Source organism: Dermacentor andersoni, chromosome 10, assembly GCF_023375885.2.
Source record: "Dermacentor andersoni chromosome 10, qqDerAnde1_hic_scaffold, whole genome shotgun sequence".
In the NCBI taxonomy this organism is placed as follows: domain Eukaryota; kingdom Metazoa; phylum Arthropoda; class Arachnida; order Ixodida; family Ixodidae; genus Dermacentor; species Dermacentor andersoni.
This window is the reverse complement of record NC_092823.1, coordinates 125,971,256-125,990,463: the sequence shown is the minus strand read 5'-3', so window position 1 is coordinate 125,990,463 and position 19,208 is coordinate 125,971,256. Positions and strand designations below refer to the sequence as shown.

The window sequence follows — 19,208 nt, the reverse complement described above, 5'->3', positions numbered from 1 at the left end:
AATGCGCCGATTCTGGCTGATCACACCAATGGTGTGGTTGCATATCCATGATGGTGCAAAGTCTTTTTGTAATTCAGCGTCGATCACGTGCCGGGTATCAGCATGGAAAGCTCCAGTCAAAAATGACAGGAGATTCTCTGCTGGCCCGTTCTAGGCATCACCCTCTTGTTTCTTTCATACAGATTTGATTAAAAAAATTTTCCACAGATATCAGCAACTGAGCTAGCAAAAATTTTCATGTTGAATGAGACTTCAGCATAATCAGGTTTGACCACATGTCAGTGATACAGTGACGTTAACACATACACATTCAGGCCATAAATCTAACAACTGCTGTATGCGCCTTTGTTCTCACACGTGCTTTGCACATGTCAACACTCGTGTACTAGCCTTTGCATAATTCAGTTTCCAACATGACAACAACAGACGGTACACCCACTTTAAAAAAAAAAAGTAGTACTGGAACTATAAAATGGGTGCAAGTTTGAAGTGTGCCTCACAGGGGAACACGAGATTTTTGGTGAGCATGGTAGTTCTTACAACACGCTAGCACACTTTTTCCCGTATTATTTACATGCCGTTAAAGCTAAGTAACTGATTGTTCACATTTCTTCGTGGTCACAAAGTCGATAACAGTAACAAATGCATTGTCAGCGAAGCGCAGTGCACGCCCTAAGCAAGCCTAGGGTGGTCGTAGAGAGGTTCCGCCACAAACAAGAGACGATTCAAATTTTTTCAGTGTTCATCGCGAACATTTTTGGTAAAGTGAGATCAAAAGGGCTTCTAGAAGCAGGGCTTCAAGCTTGTGCTTAGCCAAATGTGGAGCATTTAATGTTCCTCTGTAAGTTAAAACGCTTACTGAAAACGCTTGGACTAATTCACAGGCAGTCGTTGAGCAGATGCCATACTCATGGGCAACTTTCTGTGGTTATACACATGAGGCTATAAAATGGAAATCAAAATTCATGTGTGAAAGCACTGCTCGATGTAGCAGTTCAAAATTGGGTTTCAACTTTTAATAAATACTGAATTTGAAATTATGTACTGTCGGTAGCACTTAAGGTAAATGGAGAAAAATTGTCGTCCACCTGACAATAGCACTAAGGTGCAAAGGACCCCCGTACAACTTTCTCAGAAAAAAAGCTTCACAGTTGAAAAATGGATAAATAAGTCTGTTCTAGTTGAGACAGAACCAGTTTATTTGTTTATTTATTTTGTAGCTTGATGCCACTATCGTGAATAGCAATTAGTCCCTTTCATGAATCTTTCTCCATCTTGCAGGTTTGCTTAGAACTCAATTGCCATATTCAGTGTCCTCGCCTTTCGAGTTGTCACTTAATTTGACCTATCTCTGCAGTCTGCCAGCCTCCCCGTTAGGCCAGATGGTAGAGAGACCACACCGGAAAGACGTTGGTCTCGGGTTCAATCTTTAGACCAGGACAAGTTTTTCTTGAACTGCAAGGCTTTCTTTTTGAGAAATTCATTGGGTTTCCTTTATAGCTTCGCGCTGCTCTTGGGTGGATGGCAATTTCTTCCTTTCAGTTGTGCTGCAGGTGATGAAACTCAATCCAGGCCAAAAGAGGCGTCAAGCCAGCCTAGCCAATGTGCACTGATACATGCACAAAATAATCTTTACGCCTGCCTGTACAGCTATAGAAAGCTGTCTGCAAATACTGCACCAAACATTTCTCCAAGCAGATGTTTTTTGTGCTAGCACAAGGACTGTGCTGTTTTTGAAGTGTTATTTAAATAATGGCACACAAAGCTTCGTTTCTTTTGGGTAAATCTTGCAGCCACAAGGAAGTAAATTGAATTGAAATTGAACTTTCTTGCATTTGCAAGGAGTAAAGCTATGTTCAGAACTGCTCTTGATCAGTTCCTTGCAGCTCGAAAAATTTCAAGACAGCTTTGAGTTTGAGGAAGCTTTTCTAATGAAGCGGCAATCACTCACTGTTCTTTGCATGTTAAACCTATGGCTACAAAAATTCCAGCACACGGTTTTGTACAGTTCGTCCCGCATCTCGCGAGCTGTGTCACATCAGTTCAGTGCCTGCACAAAATGAACCTGGCACTCGCTGCACTGGGCCTGCCTATCCCAAAAGCACATTGACAAAGCAAACTGTGAGCTCTCTTCAATTCACGAGCACTTCCAAAACCAGTTCAGAATGAACTGTACTTTGCTATTCGCTTTGCCAACACAAGATGGGGGCGACTGCACATCACCATTTGTTTTGAACAGTGCCAGCTTTGCACAGAATGACTTCACAGCATTCCCTGCAAGCAAAACCAGCATGGCGTGACACAAGATTATGCAGAGTAGCCAGCTCCCCTCCTATGCATTAAATCAAAAGAGCACCTGCATGAGGCAGGAACAGTCAGTCCAGAAAATTAGCCTGTTTCTGCATGAACAGACAGCCTGTCATATGCGTCATCTGTGCAAAAACCAGACAGTCCGCCTGTTTCTGTCTTAATAGACTCAGTGCCGTCTGCTCCATCTGTGCAGCAGGCAATTTTCTGGTTCATCTGTTTCTGACCAGATGGATTTGCCTTCTGCAGAAAAAGACAGTGCGTATGCGTCAACCTTCAGCGAGCATCCTAGCATTGTTGGCAGCAGCAGCAGCAGCACCAATTGGTCACATGGTCATCATGCTTCTAAGCCGCGTCTGCACGCGAAAGCGATCAAAGGAGAAATGTTTGTAACCCTAGTGGAACCTATATTGCCGGGCTGGCTTTAGAGTGACGTAGGTTCGCTTCATGTCGTCACTCTCCTCCCGTTTCACCTCTGAATACTTCTCGCCCTTGACGCTGACGATCTTGTTGTCCCGATAACGGATGAGCTTCTTTGGCTCCTGAGACAGTGGTGGGAAAGCATGGCGGGTCCAATAAGCGAAATTGCACTCTTGGGAGTCAAGTGAGCATATCCTAGAGTTTCAGACTGAGATCGTTACAATCGAACCTCATCATAGAGAACTCGCATCAGACATAAAGATGCCTTCTTTATATCCAATATTCATTATAAGCACACAATCATCACATGCTGACACTGGCAATAAACATTTTGGATTTACTTTGCTACATATGATAATTTATTATTTCAAGGTTCAACTGCAGTGAGAAATGTGGCACTGCAATTATTCAGCTGCCGTGGGAATCATGGGTAGCAGACAGATTTTTTATACGAGTTGGAATGGATTCAATGAGAAATTGCGTTACAGCTCATTTTATTTTTCTCTTTGTGCTAATATATAACTAATATATAAGCACAAACTATGGCTTAGGAACATTATCACTTTATTGTGGCTATAAATGTCTATTTAAATGTTACTGCCTGTATTGGATTTCCAGAATCTAAAAATTCCTTTTGCTGATTTTTGTCCTAGCCTTATTTTGCTTATAATGTTGTCACTGGCTGGGGAACTTGGCTTACACTTAGACTTACACTTAACCAGTGTAAAGGCATTTATTACCAGCTTTTCAGCAGACGAGAGCATCGCTGTGAAAAATGCTCAAACTGTGCTAAGCAACGATTAGCGTACTTAGTGTACTCGTGTGCTCACTTCACATTTTTAGCTGACATCATTGAGAAACTTGAACATTCGAGCGGAACTCTGACCCAGAACGTAGGGCTCATTCTTGATGATCACGAAAGGTTCACCATCCCCTAATGAACCTGTTGCTGATATACTTCGTTCGGAGCTTCAGTTTGTCTTCGACAAAATCCCGGGTTATAGGTACTGAAAGAACGGTCAGAGGTTCTGTCCGATGAACATTCTGGAATTCCAGGGGGCATTAGATCATTGAACGTCTTGAAGTACAAACATGAGCACCTAACTTTGGTGTATGCTGAGCATTCCTTTTCTGCATACAAACCAACACTCAGTGAAAAAAGGCACAACGTGAAGCCCGAAACTCTGGAGATGGTGCTTGTTTTTTCACTGCTTTCACAATTTTTCTCATGGTGTCTAGGGACACTAAATTTCACAAATGGTGTTAGCTAAGCAAGTTGCCTCATTCCATCTCATCAAGAAAACAAGGTGAATTTCAAAAGAACACGAGTTTAGTGGACTGAATTACTTAGAAAATCATAATTTATTGTCAGATGTGCAGTGGAAGTTCTTAATAATTGTGCCTATGCATGCCTAAAGGAGAATAATTGGCACCTAAAGTATAATGCCTTAAATTTGGGTGCCTGTTATAGGCACCTAAAACAGCCATTCTTTTAGTGCCTAAACATTCAGTCTCTAGTAATCAACAATGAGCTCAACTTGGGTGAAACACGAAAGCAGAGCAAAATTGGGACATGAATGTGAACTATCTTAATAACCTGGGACCTGGAATGTGAACGTCCATCTTAATAACACCAAAAACTGAACTTATCGGGACTTTACAATCGCCTGCATTTGAATTATCACGAGTCTACTGTTATCGTCCTACTGATGTTACGCTTGTATCATCTCAAATTTAGTTATTCAGTTAAACAACCGTTCACGACGGGATATTAGTGGTATAGTAAAAGGCCAAGAGGCATCACTTACAGTCTTTGGTGCAACAGGCCTATGCTCTTTTTCATCTTCATCTTGATCAATGTAGCCATATCTAGGAAAAAGGAAACAGGAACACAGGCAGCTGAAGATAGCTGCGCATCCACTAAAACAATAAGCGTAGTAAACAGTTCCATCAGTTAAAAGAGAACTTTGCCTCCGGAGCTCCTATCTAAATACATGTGAATGGAAACAGCGCTTCTCAGCATCGAGTGCACAGGATTTGATGAGGACTGCTGCACTTTTCACAAAAAATTTTTACAAAATATTTTTGCAAACGTTGTTGGAGATAGCAAAAATTACAAAGTTGCTAGGAACTGAAGCGTCAGGTTTACAACTCTGATACTGAGAAACAATATCGCAATTTTGTAGGTTGTGCATACACAGGAACCTAAGGCAGACAAAGTTTATGTATTGCAGATCGCTCGCAAACATACGAATAATTTGTGAGTCATAGTACGAAAGAGAACATCTTATCAGTACTTAGGCGATGATTACTGCAGAAGTATGACCTCAGACTTCAGCTCTCCTTTTGGAGTACTCTCCCTTATCTACTTCCTTGATTTCAAAGAACTACTACTACCTGATGCATCACGACAGCGAAATTTTGTGAGGCTATGAAACAATATTCGTACACTTTATAGGTGTTGCAGTGAAATTGCCAAGCAAGATGGGAGAAACAGAAGTGCTCAAAAAGCAACATATAAAGATTAGATGAAGATGGAACAGGCTCGTCTTGACATTTTGCATATTCTCATGAAAAAACATGCAAATAGAAATGAAATTTTGGGGTTTTACAAGCCAAAAGCACGATCTGATTATGAGGCACACTGTAGTGGGAAACTTCGGATTAATTTTGACCACCTATGGTTCTTTAACGTGCACATAAATTTAAGTACTCAAGCATTTTTGCATTTCCCCTCGTTGAAATGCGGCCGCCACGGCTAGGATCGAACCTGTCACCTCGAGCTCAACAGTGCAATGCCAAACATAAAATATATCTTCAGATGGAAGATGAAATGGAGGTAGAGGACAATATGATTGAAGACTTGGCTCCATCTGCTGTCATATTTCTGCATTTATTTCCTATTTTGCATTAAATCTTATCTTAAGAGAAATATTGCAAGTATGCACATACGCCCGCATGTAATTTAGAATGTTCTTTTTTCCTTTGATATGATTGTGTTTCCATCAAATGTGCTTCCATGTGCTATTTCAAAGCAGACAACACAGTGCCCTGTCGTCTGCTTTCTAGAATGCTGTCCAGTCGTCTGCACTCCTGCAACTTCACGCACTTGTGCTTCACACGGTGCTTTGTTGAACCAGGGCATGTGCACACTGTGCACAGCAAGTGCAACTGTAAACATAGCGTAAACAAAGAAGACCCGCACATCTTGAGAGAATTGCAACACACCTTGTCAAGATCTGTTCCCTGAGCTCCTTGTCACCAAGTGGAAGTGACGAAGTATCCCTGCGTGGATTTGCTGAGCCATGTGCAGGTCCAGAGAGCAGTGTCTCCGCCGCTGCGTCGCGCTGAAGCAACAGTTGCGCGGCAGCCTCAGTGTCCCCACCGGCGACCATAAGGCAGCGTCGAACCTCAAGTGCGCAAGCGGCTGGAAACATCTCGCAGAGCGTGCGGAAGGTGGTTCCGTCACACAGTTCAGACTCATCCTGCAAGACAAGGTGAAACGAAAAAGCAAATTGAAATTGTCACTTCAGGAAGGATTTCATTTTCTTGTATCCTTTCATGTACTTGCGCTTTCTTGTATCCAGCAAGTACCGCCGGCAACGAAAGACTATGTACTGCAGAATCCGAGAAAATTTTGAATTACCAAGCAGCATTGCCGCTGCAGCCAGTGAAACCATACAACACTGTATGCTTGCATGTGCTAGAACAGGACCCAAATCCAAATGCCAGGTGGCGGGCCAAAGCTGTGAAAATATTAAGCTTTTTCTCAGATCATAATCCGTAAACATTTCATGCCGACTAAAAATAAATCTGATTAGGAAACCATCAGTGCTGGTGACCAGTGTATCTAGACCAACAACTTTAAGAAACTGCTTCCAAAAAGTCTGCCACTGGCTCAATATCACTAATATTTGAGCAGGAGATAGCTTTTCATAGTTTGATTTATGTACATCTTTCTATAGCTTACATTTCACAGCCAGAAAACGTTTCTCCTTCAACTGTTGCAAGCAGGCGCTTCTACTTTTAGAGCTTTCAAGTAGGTGTTACCGCATCCTGCCAACAGTTCAGGGCAGATTACAGAAGTAATGAGGAAGTTCATACTGAAGATGCTGACAATAGCGTCACACAGCACAGTGATGCTAAAGATGAGATCGAAAAATGGAATGCGAAGTAGGATGTTGCTGATATTGTGCAATTTCACACTCTACGCGCTACTCCTTCATGTTGTAAAAAATCTCGTTTCATCCATAACAAGTTTGGTGAAATTGCTTGGCAGTGACATTGAAGAACCTTCTTCGAAGTGATCCTCAATAAAGTAGTTGCTTGACTGGACTACCCCCTGGAAGTACAGACATGAATGTTTCAAAAGCAGCTAGCAGCAGTCAAACTCAAAGAAACATTTGCCCGTTTTAGGGCTTATCTCGTCACCAAACAATAATCGTCATCTGTCTAGTATGCCTTTCTTTTCATTAATCTTGTGCACCTGACACATTCAGGTCGCAATTAACATGCCCATATTAGCGTGAGATATAGCGTACTTGATATGAGATTAGTGAGCCCGGAAAGCTAAAGAATGGAAATGCTAGCAAAATAGATTAGGATTACTTTTTGAAGATCACACATACCCCAGAGGGTAGAACTTTCCTTATAATGCTGTAACAATCATGACGATTAGGCCTAGCACTGTCCACAGTACTTGTGAAGTCTTCCCTCATCCTCAAAGTGGTGTTTCGAAACTGCCAGAAAAGAGCCACGCCAACAAAGATGACGAAGGTGGTGATGATGGTGAAGTAGGACGTACACAGACAGCTATACGGTTTGGCTTCCCAATGTCCTCTTCCGACTGGCTCGTGTTTCGGGACCGAGGTGTCGACTTGTTGGATGTTTTGCTCTCTGGGGAGATGACTGGTGAAATGAGCAAGCTTTCAGTTCTTTTTTCTGCAATGATGTGCAAAGCAGTTTCATGATTAGTAGAAAGAAAAGAGACAAGGGGGGAGGGGGGGGGCAACAACATGCACGTGTGTACAACAATCAATCTGTAGAGACCAGCAAAAAGCTCTTACTTTCTGTGTGCTTTCCGACTTTGCCGGACAGCAGTCCCACCCAAGATGATATTTTTGTACTGCACACGTAGAAAGAACAGTCACACAACAATCTAAAGCTAGACACATGCTCTTAAGTTTAGTGCATTCAAAACATCACACTGCTCTGACCTTGTAAGCACAGTGCAATGCACTTATGGTTACAATATTGAACCCTACTAACTCGCTCAACTTTCTGATCTATTAAAAGAGTGCCACAACATTTCTACATGACACACTTTTGGGATGTAAAGGACTTAGCAAATATACAATAAGAAATTATTAGAACCTGGACACTTAGTAAGTGTGAAGGTAGGGAAGCATTTTTAAGGCCTTTAAATTTGATAGTAATGTTGGTCTTGAAACATTGAACCTGATATCAAACGACATTCTTGTGATGTCATGGCACAGAGCAAAAGTTACTGATGTGTAACAATAAATCCAGGTATAAGAATGTTGCTCACACACACAAAAAAGAACAACTTAAATTAAATAAATAACCAAGAGTGCTGGGCATGTTTGTTCTGCTGAATTTTTGTACACCAACAGCAGTGAATGCAGGGATGGAGCAAACAAAAGAGTCGTGATACCACGATACATCCACTTCTTGGGTAACAGAACTGGTTTGTAAAAGTAAATATTAAGGTAAATTACTTAGGGCACTCTGATGCTTGCCAGTACTGTTCCTGCAGTTTAGAGGGTTCGTACCTTCATTTAAAGCAAAAGAAACCCGGAAATTTCATGTTAAAACTCATAAGCTGCACAAAACAATCTTTCTAAACAGATCAGATGCAAGAACGAGGTTGTAATCCACGTGTGTACAAATGAAAACAGCCGACAAGGTCTTATGAACTGTAAATTGAGGAAAAGTGCTTACTCCGATATTGAGTCGAAACTTGGGATGTAAGCAGAAAGCATTTCCTTGAACTCCAAGACGTCGAATCCTTCCTCGGCTATGTCGGACTCCAGGATACCCACAACATAGGCAAGCAGAATTTCGTCAATCATGCTGTAAGCGCCACAAAAAAAAAGGGGGGGTTATTTCTGGAAGCGTTACAGCCACGCTCCAGCCCTCCATTTTTTTTTTCACTGACATTACCAGCTTTACATCATTACACCGGTTTAATTCCTAAACCAATCAATGCCCTGAATAAAAATTCCACTTCCTCAAGTCCGTAAAATTTGGATTTCCCTTTTAAATGCGACAAATTGCGTTAAAGTTGTATCAGAATTGTCTAAGAGCATTTCTGCATTTAATATACGTTTCTGAATGTGGAAAATGGAGTTGACCCTGAGCTAAAGGTTCCTTTTACCAGAGCAATAAATCACCAGGTTTTACTCACTTAATTAAATGATTGGCTTGGTTTTAATGCCTGGTATACAAAGGTTTACCTGATTACAAATTACCAGTACACAATCATTATACCAATATACCTTTCAGACACGATTCGTATCTGACTTTTATTTTGTTTCTTTGTTGTTTTCTTTGAATCTATTTGACAAAAACTTGTTCATTATTAACCACTGAACAGCACCGCACATTTTTCTAGCACTTTCTGACCCCCTTCTTTAAGCAATGCAGCATATATGTCAATGATTACACATGCGTATATACACCTGGCAAAATTTATGACATTCAATAGCTTCTCTATTTCTAGTGTACTATTTCTCAGTGTAATGCGCGGAATGGACCTTGAAGTGACTCCTGCACGTTTAAAAACATGGAATTGTGTTTCCCCAGTACTGTAGCGCCACCTGCATTTTTTTTTTCTGTACCTAACGAGCATACGGTGCCTCCTTCAGAAGTAATGCAGGGATGTACAAAACCCCAACTACTGAAGCTGCAAAGAATCAATGTGTTTCAGCTGCCTCATGGCTAATGTAGCTGTACTTTCTATACTCAACCGGATTCCCCCCCTCTTTTTATATATATATAATCTCTTTAGTGACTAAACTCTATTTAAAGCAGAAATAATCAATTTGCGTTTAAAGAGAGAGAGAAAGCGGAGGTTCACAATATAAAAGGAAAGAACAGTTGCTTACTCTGCCGCATCTTCGCTGGTTTCCTGCTGAATAAAGCACACGAGGGATTTCTTCACGAAAGCGTCTGACGCCGGCGTTGCAGCATCACTATTCATTCTCCCCGCCTGTTGACGAGAACGGCAGAGTTAAAAGCAGTTGAAGCAAGTAAACCCGGTAACGCGCAATCACTCATTCACTCGCCAGAAAACCTGCTTCGCTTTTTTACTGCAGGCCGCAATACGTCGAAAAAGGCCGTCGACGACACGATCAAAAAAGCACAGCAGTTCACGACGCCGTCAGTCAGAGACCACTAAACGGAAACCGCCGAAAAGGCATCCATTCCGTCTTCGCATTTTTTTTTTTTTTCGGGTGCTTTCTTTTTCAGCGCAGCTTGGAACCGATCTCCGACGGTACGCGAAAAAGTAGTGTACATACACGGTGCAATCTGCAGCATTCACCGGCGTCTGTTCCTTTCGCAGACCGGAGAGAGAAAATAAATATTTAAAAAAAAAACGCGTTACCGCGGCTAGCCCAAGCGGGCTTTCGATGGGACGACCTATTTCCGATTTCAAATACTGTCGCGCTCGCCCAATCGAGAAGGGAAGGCGGAAAACCCGAGCGGTATCCGACACACGCTTCCGTCCGTTAGCCGATCACGACCTGTTCTTGATCCGTGTCCTGCGATGCCGCCGATAAAAAGGCGGAGAGAGGACTCTCACCATGCACTTGCGACAGTTCGCCGCACGCGCAGTAACTACACATCGCTCGCACCGTTTTCGACGAAGGAGCTAGAATTAACGTCGAACGCAAAGCGAAGCACGCGGTTCGCGCAAGATTCTACGGCTTCTCGGTTTCGTCAACGGCACCGCGCACGTACCTTTTTGTCAGTGGAAAAAATTGCCGCTCGCTCGCACAAGAACACCAACAGGGCCGAGAACGAAGCGAAGGGAGAAGCAACTGTCCGAAAGTGAAAACAAAATCTAAAATAAGCGCCCGCCCGAGCCGCTGGCGCGCCCCCTGTAAACAATATGACGGCCAATCCCTGTTAGCGTGTTTTCAAACGCACCACCTTGGCACTGTTTCCGGGGCGAGCCTTTTGTAATCGACGTTGAGCACTTTAGTTGGTTTCGCCGGGTATATTCAAAAGGCGGGTCGAAACCCGCAAGAGAGCTGCGGCGTCGTTTTTTTGCGTTAGCTTTTGTTTGCGTGTTTGCATGCTCGAAGTTTTTGCTCGCCTTGTCTGGTTAATAAACACATCTTTGCTCTGCTGCGTGCCGTAGTGCAAAATTAACCCCGTTCGAGCGAGCAACCCCGTGGAATTATGCGACTTTAGTGGCAAATCATGATCTAGAAGGCTGTGGCAGTGGATGCGTGCGATTAGTTTAAAAATGGCCGCCGGCATCTGGCGCGCCATGTTTGTGTATGGAGTCATTGATGGAGTAACTACAACCACCATGTCGTAGTGGTCGTAGTATGCAACAAAAACCATATAAATCAATAAAAAATCTGAGTTTGAGAGTTCTACTAAAACTTTATATTACCAATTTCAGTGACAATTTTGAGAGTGTGCTAGCATATGCCTTAAAGTTAGGGTCAGAAACCGAAACAAAATATTTTTTTTTCGCCCGTGTATTCGTCAGTACTCTAGTCTACTTCAGGTAGTCGCGTTATCGCGTTCGTCTGCAGAAAAATGCGCGGGTGTTGTGGTCGGCTCGTTCCCGTTTGACTTGTACAAAAGTGTGCAAGTGTAGTTAATGTGTGGTCATGTGAAATTCGGCAAAGTGTTTTGTTCTGGGACGGGCGAAATGTCTTCAAACATTCGCACTGAGCTGTCTAAAGTTCGCGGTCTCGTCGACGACATCGAAGGCCTCGTTTGTGACGACAGGGCGAACTCCGATTGTCCGACGGCCACGGAATCCGAGCTCAAGCTCGTCGCCGAAATGCTCTCGAAGGTCAGAGATGAGCTGACGAAGAAGAACAAGAAAAAATCGGCGGCGCATCAGTCGTGCGACGGCGTGGAGGACAGCGACGGTTGGGGCAGCGACGGCGACTTCGACACGAGCGTCGTCGCGATGTGCGACCTAGCCGAAGGCGTCGGTCAGCGAGACCCAGCTGATCCGGCGGGCTGCATCGAAAACGAAGGCGCCGAGGAAGTAGATAAGCCGGAGGATGGAGCACCCGCCGACAACTACGATATCGAAACTGACGACGAATTCGATAGCTTATGCGAGGGCAAAACAGCGGGTCCCTTGTTTGAAATTACCACGGAAGAGTCCCTCAAAAACGAACCGGCGCCTTCGGAAAAGCACCTTAGCATACTGAGGACCAAGTTTGGCCACAGTGCCTTCAGGCCAATGCAGTGGAAGATAGTGCGCTCGGTTCTGGAGGAGAAAAGGGACAACTGCGTTGTCATGGCGACCGGCTACGGGAAGAGCTTGTGCTACCAATACCCTCCCGTTTACACCGGCAAAACGGCGGTCGTTGTGTCCCCGCTGATCTCCCTGATGGAAGACCAAGTACGTGGTTTGGCCGCTGCGAACATTCCGGCCTGTTTCTTGGGCTCGGCACAGAACAGGCAGTGTGAAGTCATCAATGACCTCTACGGTGGGGAGTACAGGGTCCTGTACATCACCCCAGAGTTTGCCGAGACTAGCCTCGGCCTGCTGAAAACTCTCGACGATCGAGTTGGCATAACTCTGTTTGCGATCGACGAAGCCCACTGCGTGTCCCAGTGGGGTCACGACTTCAGGCACTCGTACCGTCAACTTGGCAGGTTGAAACAGAGCTTTCCGCACATTCCATTCCTGGCACTCACAGCCACTGCAACCCCTAATGTTAGAGATGACATTGTAAAAGCCCTTTCTCTCAATGATGTCGTTCTCACCTGTACGAGCTTTGACAGGCCCAACCTGTACTTAGACGTGAGGAGAAAAGGAATCATGGCCGACGACTTAAGAAAGGTCATTCCAAATGATGGCAGCCCTACGATTGTCTACTGCCCCACAAAAAGCGCCACCGAAGAGGTTAACAAGTTGTTGTGCAACTTGGGCATTCCGTGTGCCCTGTACCATGCTGGCCTGTCTCTGGGAGAAAGGAAGAAATCCCACACGATGTTCCTGGAGGACAGAGTTCAGGTCGTCGTGGCGACCGTTGCATTTGGTATGGGCATCGACAAGCCGGACGTGCGTAGGATCATCCATTATGGCGCTCCCAGGGACATTGAGTCCTACTACCAGGAAATCGGCAGAGCCGGTCGCGATGGATTGCCCAGCACGTGTATAGTCTTCTTCAGTAATGGGGACCTGGTCACCAACAAATATTTCCTCAAGGACATTTCCAATCCCGTGTTCCTTCAGCACAAGACAGACATGCTGAACAAGATGCAGCATTACCTGAGCAGTACCCGCTGCAGGCGGAAGTTATTGCTGGCCCACTTTGCCGCTGCTGAGGCGGATACAGTTGGTGGAGTGCCGCGGTGCTGCGACAACTGTACGCGAAGGCTTAAGCAGGACAAGTCTAAGAACACTGGACAGGCCCAGACGAGCAAGGACAGCAAGACAAACTATACTAAAGAAGCTCGACTTCTGTTTGATGTCGTGATGGGAACAAAGCAGAGGTATGGGATAACTGTACCCATAGCAGTTTTACGAGGATCAGCGTCGCAGAAGGTGCCAGATTATTTGCGCAATAGCATTTACTACGGAACTGGGAAGCACAAGACGGAAGCGTTTTGGAAAGCCTTTGCAAGGCTCTTACAGTCTGAAGGATACCTGATGGAAAAAGCGATCCATAATGCTGGCGCACCAAAAGGTGCGGCTACACGATTCATTTCCTCCATTGTCCTGACAGCAAAGGCAAATGAGTGGATTCGTGGCAGTGAAGAACTGTTGCTGGAGCCAACAACGGAACTGGCCGAAATGGAAGCTCCCCGACCAATACTCAAGCCTCAAGTGTTGCCGAAGACCGTGGCGCCTAGGCTGCCGTTGCCAACCACTGGCTTCTCGGATATCCTAGAGAGTCGGCACAAGGCAAAGACAGAGGACAATGATTCGCTCCTGGCACTGACCAGAAACGGGGAGCCATCGGAAGACGAAAAGCTCCGCTCTGAGCTCTACACTCAGCTGGTGGAGCTTCGCAACAGAATGGCGTCGGAGTGTGGCTACGCCCCATACATGGTTTTCAACAACCGTATCCTCCTGACAATTGTGCAGGGTTTGCCAACGTCTCTGGAGCAATTGGCGAAAGTGGAAGGTGTCTCTGAGGCCAAACTGAACAAGTTTGGCGGACGAGTGGTCGATGTGGTCTCCCAGTTCTGCAAGGACCGCGGTCTTCAGCCGTCTGCTAATGAGGACGAGGTTTCAGCAGACTCCTCTTCGTGTCAGAATGATTCCTTGAGCTACCTAATCCAGCAGCTGAGCGACACACAACGCGTGACCTACCTCCACTATCGGCAAAACCAGAATGTTGCGGACATAGCGAGTAGTCGTGGCCTCGCTGTTTCAACGATTATTGGGCACCTCACTGAAGCTATCAAGGTGATCCTTGCTCATAGAACTTCAGCTTGCTGTTTGTTGAACACAAGGTTTTACTACAAAACTCATAACCACTAAACCTTTCAGGCACTATGTGCACAATTGTGCATGTCAAAGTAGTGCATCAAAAAACATTAACACTGAATATTTAAAACATGTTGCATAGATCTTGAAACACTACTGATTAAACCTGTTAACTAAGTTTGAATAATACATGTAAGATGCTTTAGGAAAACAAGGTCAAAGATAGCTGGGTGTCTGCTCTTTGTGTAGGTTATGTTGCGAAGCAGCGGGTTCCCTTCCTTCATTTTTCTTTGCTATGTTTTACATCAGGCATATTTTTCAAATTGCTGGATAGCCGCTTTCCAAGTGCGCTAGACATAAAATAGTCGATGTTCTTGCATGGCGTTTACATTCTGTAAACTTGACAAAACTCGCTGGACAACTCAAAATTCGCATTCTATTCTGCAGCTGTAGGTGTTTCACCATTCTGATGATGCAAGTAATCAGGTGAAACTAAATTTTCACTTGACAAAATTGGTGCCTCAAGGGTATGCACAGCTACTTATCAAGCATTTCTAATTTTTTAACGTAATGTGTCCTACTCAGTATTCCTTACCGTGCTATGAAGACTGAACCAGCTCAATTGACATTCCTTTTTTTTTTTTCGACACAATGTACAGATTGACCATAGTGTTTCTTTTTGACAAGCAGTGTGAGCAATGTTATAGCTCGAATGCACCTCATTCAGTTTTGCTTGAATTTGCAATTTTCTAGCATTTTGAGACTTGGAAAGCAGGAGTTAGGCCAGAGGTGCTGTCGAGCATTTCGTTTAACATGCGCTGCATTTAGTAAAAAGTTTTGCCAATTCCACGTACTATCGATCATTCTCATACTGGCTGAGCCGCCCTGCTTGCAGCTCCCATAGACACTAGTGCCAGGGTTCCCTCTGGTAATTATTGCATGAAACTCTATGCCTGATAGGCCCCTGAAACAGCTTGGACAAATTTTGTAAACGTGCAGGGTACAGCTACAGTAAAACATTTGCGCCACAATTTAAGCTGCTCATATTAAGAGAGCTGTGTATGATTACAAGTTACCCTCCTCCCTAGCCATGCGTTCCCTCCTCAACTCATTTGCCGAGCGATTGAGGCTAAACTCCACCTTCACTGGCTCTGCATCATGATGTGACGTCGTGTCATACATTTCCATTGTCTTGGAGCCAGTGCATGAAGCCACTCCAGCCTTTCCGCTAGCCGCCTGGTCGTTGATCCCCAGTGGGAGCTATCCAGGCAGCATGCGTTGCAAGCGATCTGTTACTGTAGTTCTGCCACAACGGCGAGCGTCTCTCACATAGCGGTAAACGCAGGCGAGCTGGGCATAAACAGGGCGGCTTGTATGGTGCAGCTACCTGGTGGTACAAAGCTGAACCAGCCAAACAAACAACTAATATTGCTGTAAACAAGTGCAAAAAACTTCAAACATTTAAAAGGCAGTGTGCTCACGGTTATGCTGCAAAAATTTATGCAAGCAGCAAAGTAAAATACACTTGGTTGCTGCTATGTTAGCTCTGTGTTTGTCTGGTTCAGCTTTGCACCACCAGGTGGCTGCACCCTGCAGTCCAGTAATATATGCGGCCTCTGCCCATCCGGCAGAACTCCCAGTTGACCTACGTTTACCGAGATACCAGACACACTAAAACTCTATTTAGGTAGCAGTCCTCCTATGTGAAGTGACAGCCACAAATGCGTAGATCCTCGGACCGATCGGATACCGACAGCTTGATGTGCTGTAGCCACTCTGCTTGCATGTTGCCTTGCAGAGGGACATGATGTCACAGCTTGACATGTCGCCAATGGCTACATTTGCAGCCCACAACGTAACAAGGGCAATCCATGGTGCTTGCGAAAAGAAAGCTCGCATCAACGCGAAGAATGTTTTAACACATGCAGACAACACTTGCTGTGTGCTGAAAGTGTTTTGAGTGTAGTGATAAATTGTCATTGTGCATTCTCTTTCCGTTTTTTTTTTATGTAAGAACAAATTAATCAACATTCAAACTATTATGAACAACATTTGTTCACCATTAGGTTGGAAGAATTATCAACGTCGCAATGTGGTAAGTCAATTGGATAGGTCACCTGACTGACATCACGCATGCCCACTGCATAGATGGTGATGGGGCAGCTCAAAACTCAGGGAAGTGGCGCTGCTGCGATCGGTAGCGATGCACATTTTTAAGACCTTATAATAAATTAAATGCTTGACACAGAGCACTTTAATGTATTACTTATTGATCAGAAGGACCTACTCTAACGACTCCGTCTGTTTGTACAAAATCATCAAAATCTTTTCAGTCCCTTAACTGAGTAGATACTCACTGCAGTTTCCATTACTTTTGGACGTTTTAAAGCCTCCAACCACATTTTCTGTCTCCATTTCTGTGCGTCTATGATCAGGTCGGACTACCGGTTGATCTGGAGAGCGTGGGAGTGACGCCGGACATCTTGGAAGCTGTCATCAGTGCTGTGGCTGCTCTGGGCGGTGACATCGGCCGGCTGACGCCGATCAAGGAACTCTGCCCGGAACACGTAGAGTTCAACCACATCAAAACAGCTTTGGCCTACCTGCAGGCTAAGTATGGCATCGAGAACTCCAGACTGAACCTTCCGAAGACGCTGACACCACCAGCGACTGACAGTCGGAACACCACGAGCAAGCATCTAAAGCCGGCTGAAGACAAATCTGTCGTCACCGAAGACACTACTCTGCAGCCGAAAAGCGGGAAGCGGAGTGTCTCTACTGAACAACTGATGACCGTCAGCAAGAAGATGAAGAACAGCTCGTTGTTCAGAAAGTGAACTGTTGTCTTTCGTGCCATTGCATTTTTCTGCAGCACAGCACTTCAGCACAGTACACAGCACAGTACTGCAGCACAGTACAGCCACAGTGGGCCCATATGACTCTGCTCCAATGCTGTGACACACGACTGGCTTTACATTTTCTTCTGTGCCAAGTGACAGTGATTTATATAAGGTCCCAAACATGCTGACTCACTATGGGCAGTGAATTTGTGCACTAAAGTATTGCCAAAATGTTTGAGGTAAACCAGCGTTTCGGATCTCAACTTCAGAATGACACATTATATTTCATTGTATAGTTTTTGTATAGTATAGTTTTCAAGCATTTTGATGCTTGCACATGGAAACTTCAGTGCCTCTGTACAGAGTCTCGACCTCAAATAGGTATTCTAGTTTGCTCAAAGTATTCCAATTATCATTTCTCGAGTGACAAACATTTGCACATGCATATTTTTATTTTGATATATATTCTCTAAGCACCTTCCGATTTTATGGCTGCCATGAAGGATGACACTCTGAACTAGTTTTCCATGGTGCCACCTTCATATAATGTTTAGCGTGTACCGCAGTTGCATACAGATACTCTGCTTTTCTTGAATACAAGTTGCCAACATTGTATAAATTTATAAATGCAGTGTTTGGGTAAAACTGCACTTTAAGAATTTGCATTTCTTTTGTTTCTATATTACCTTTGTGTTTTGAAAGTTGTGAGACCCCATATATGATTTTAAGAATGCAAATTTCAAATAAAGCAAATAGCATTTCATGTTTACATTCAGTCTTGCTTATACAATTAAATATTTACCTTTGTACTACAGTCGACGTCTGATAATTCGGACAAATCTCAAAATTGTGGTCGTCCACTGGTGCTTACAGTAAACTTCATAGCCACATAATACAAACTGGGTCACTTGATTATGTCATTCAAATCTTTCTCGGCTTCCAACAGTAAAACAATGCCACCAAAGACAGCTGCTAATGACTTTCACTAGTCAGGAATAGTTGTACCATTATCACGTTTTGTCAGCATTCACACGGCTGCGTACGTTATTGAAAATCACTACAATATGACGCCACCAATGTTGTCGCATGTCTGTAGCTCTGATATCCCAAAGGTACAGCTGCATCCACTTGACATGAACTTGCATGGTGAAGAGCACTACACCATAAAAGCCACACCGCATTCCATTGACGAGCAACACAGAGGACATTGTTTATCAGTATCTGTGAGAATGTTGAGTTCTATGAAGGCTAACAGGCCGAAACATTGAGCATCATTTTCATATACTTCAAAGGCAGCGCAGTTTTTCTTTTTTTACCCTGAGCAGCTCTGGTGCACTCCCAAACTTGCAGATTGGGCTGGTATAATGCAAGAATTCCTTTTGCTCAAATTTATTCTGTTGTTATCATCCAGTGCTTGCAACCCAGTGTTAATGTGCCCATAAGGTGCTGCCAACCCAGCCTGGTGATAACACCCTGATAATGAAACGCAAAATGTCATGAAGTTTGAACAGGATTGTTCTATTGCTCCAGCCATGATCTTGGTTCAAACTTTTGCTCTTGTATGGCTGTCACACATAACCAGGACTATACACACTTCTCATGGCGATCCTGTGGGCGTTGCCATGACTGACCGCATGGTGACGTGCTCACCGGCTGCCTCAACTGCCTCCGTGTTTACAATGGATGTGCATGACGCTGTTGCAGCTAAGCAAACCTGTTTCACCGAGTATCGTAGACGGTGGCTGGGTGGACAAAGCTTTGGCCACACATTCAGAGGACGTGTGAGCACTTTTGCAATTCATCACACCTTGTTTAAACGGAGTGAGCAGTGTATACGGTGGTTGTACTAAAAGTGGGGCTAGAAGTGTATTTCAAGCTGTCCAAACTTTCTGCTTATGAATTAAATTACAAATTGCAGTCACGATACATTCAGCTTTGAACATTCGTGTGCTGTCGGTGTAGTTGTGAGATTCACGAGT

The 19,208-nt window shown here is 44.2% G+C and overlaps 2 protein-coding genes across 3 annotated transcripts; one reads left to right on the top strand and one right to left on the bottom strand.

Annotated features, from left to right (window-relative positions):
• Positions 1 to 218: 218 nt before the first annotated feature.
• LOC126544961 (CUE domain-containing protein 2-B) lies at positions 219 to 11,219 on the bottom strand. Of its 2 annotated transcripts, XM_055078034.2 has the most exons (9): positions 10,900 to 11,219; positions 10,711 to 10,790; positions 9,855 to 9,958; positions 8,689 to 8,820; positions 7,794 to 7,852; positions 7,532 to 7,668; positions 5,956 to 6,212; positions 4,536 to 4,596; positions 219 to 2,849 (listed from the first exon to the last, which is right to left on the bottom strand). In XM_055078034.2, exons 3-9 carry the CDS (start codon positions 9,947 to 9,949, stop codon positions 2,703 to 2,705), a joined length of 888 nt encoding a protein of 295 aa, XP_054934009.1. In that variant the 5' UTR covers positions 9,950 to 9,958; positions 10,711 to 10,790; positions 10,900 to 11,219; the 3' UTR covers positions 219 to 2,702. The 2 variants fall into 2 exon arrangements, with proteins under 2 accessions (XP_054934009.1, XP_050048501.1); XM_050192544.3 differs by having other exon boundaries at positions 10,711 to 11,219.
• A 266-nt stretch (positions 11,220 to 11,485) lies between these two features.
• On the top strand, positions 11,486 to 17,998 carry LOC126544960 (bifunctional 3'-5' exonuclease/ATP-dependent helicase WRN-like). The gene is made up of 2 exons (XM_050192542.3): positions 11,486 to 14,368; positions 16,825 to 17,998. The coding sequence occupies exons 1-2, from the start codon at positions 11,588 to 11,590 to the stop codon at positions 17,224 to 17,226; spliced, it is 3,183 nt and encodes a 1,060-aa protein (XP_050048499.1). The 5' UTR covers positions 11,486 to 11,587; the 3' UTR covers positions 17,227 to 17,998.
• Positions 17,999 to 19,208: the final 1,210 nt, after the last annotated feature.

Coding starts and splice junctions, on each gene's coding strand:
- LOC126544960 (XM_050192542.3), top strand. CDS start 11,588: ATGTGTGGTCATGTGAAATTCGGCAAAGTGTTTTGTTCTGGGACGGGC. Junction 14,369..16,824: donor ACCTCACTGAAGCTATCAAG/GTGATCCTTGCT, acceptor GTCTATGATCAG/GTCGGACTACCGGTTGATCT.
- LOC126544961 (XM_050192544.3), bottom strand. CDS start 9,949: ATGAATAGTGATGCTGCAACGCCGGCGTCAGACGCTTTCGTGAAGAAA. Junction 7,669..7,793: donor AGTCGGAAAGCACACAGAAA/GTAAGAGCTTTT, acceptor ACATCATTGCAG/AAAAAAGAACTGAAAGCTTG. Junction 2,850..4,535: donor GGCCTGTTGCACCAAAGACT/GTAAGTGATGCC, acceptor CCACTGTCTCAG/GAGCCAAAGAAGCTCATCCG.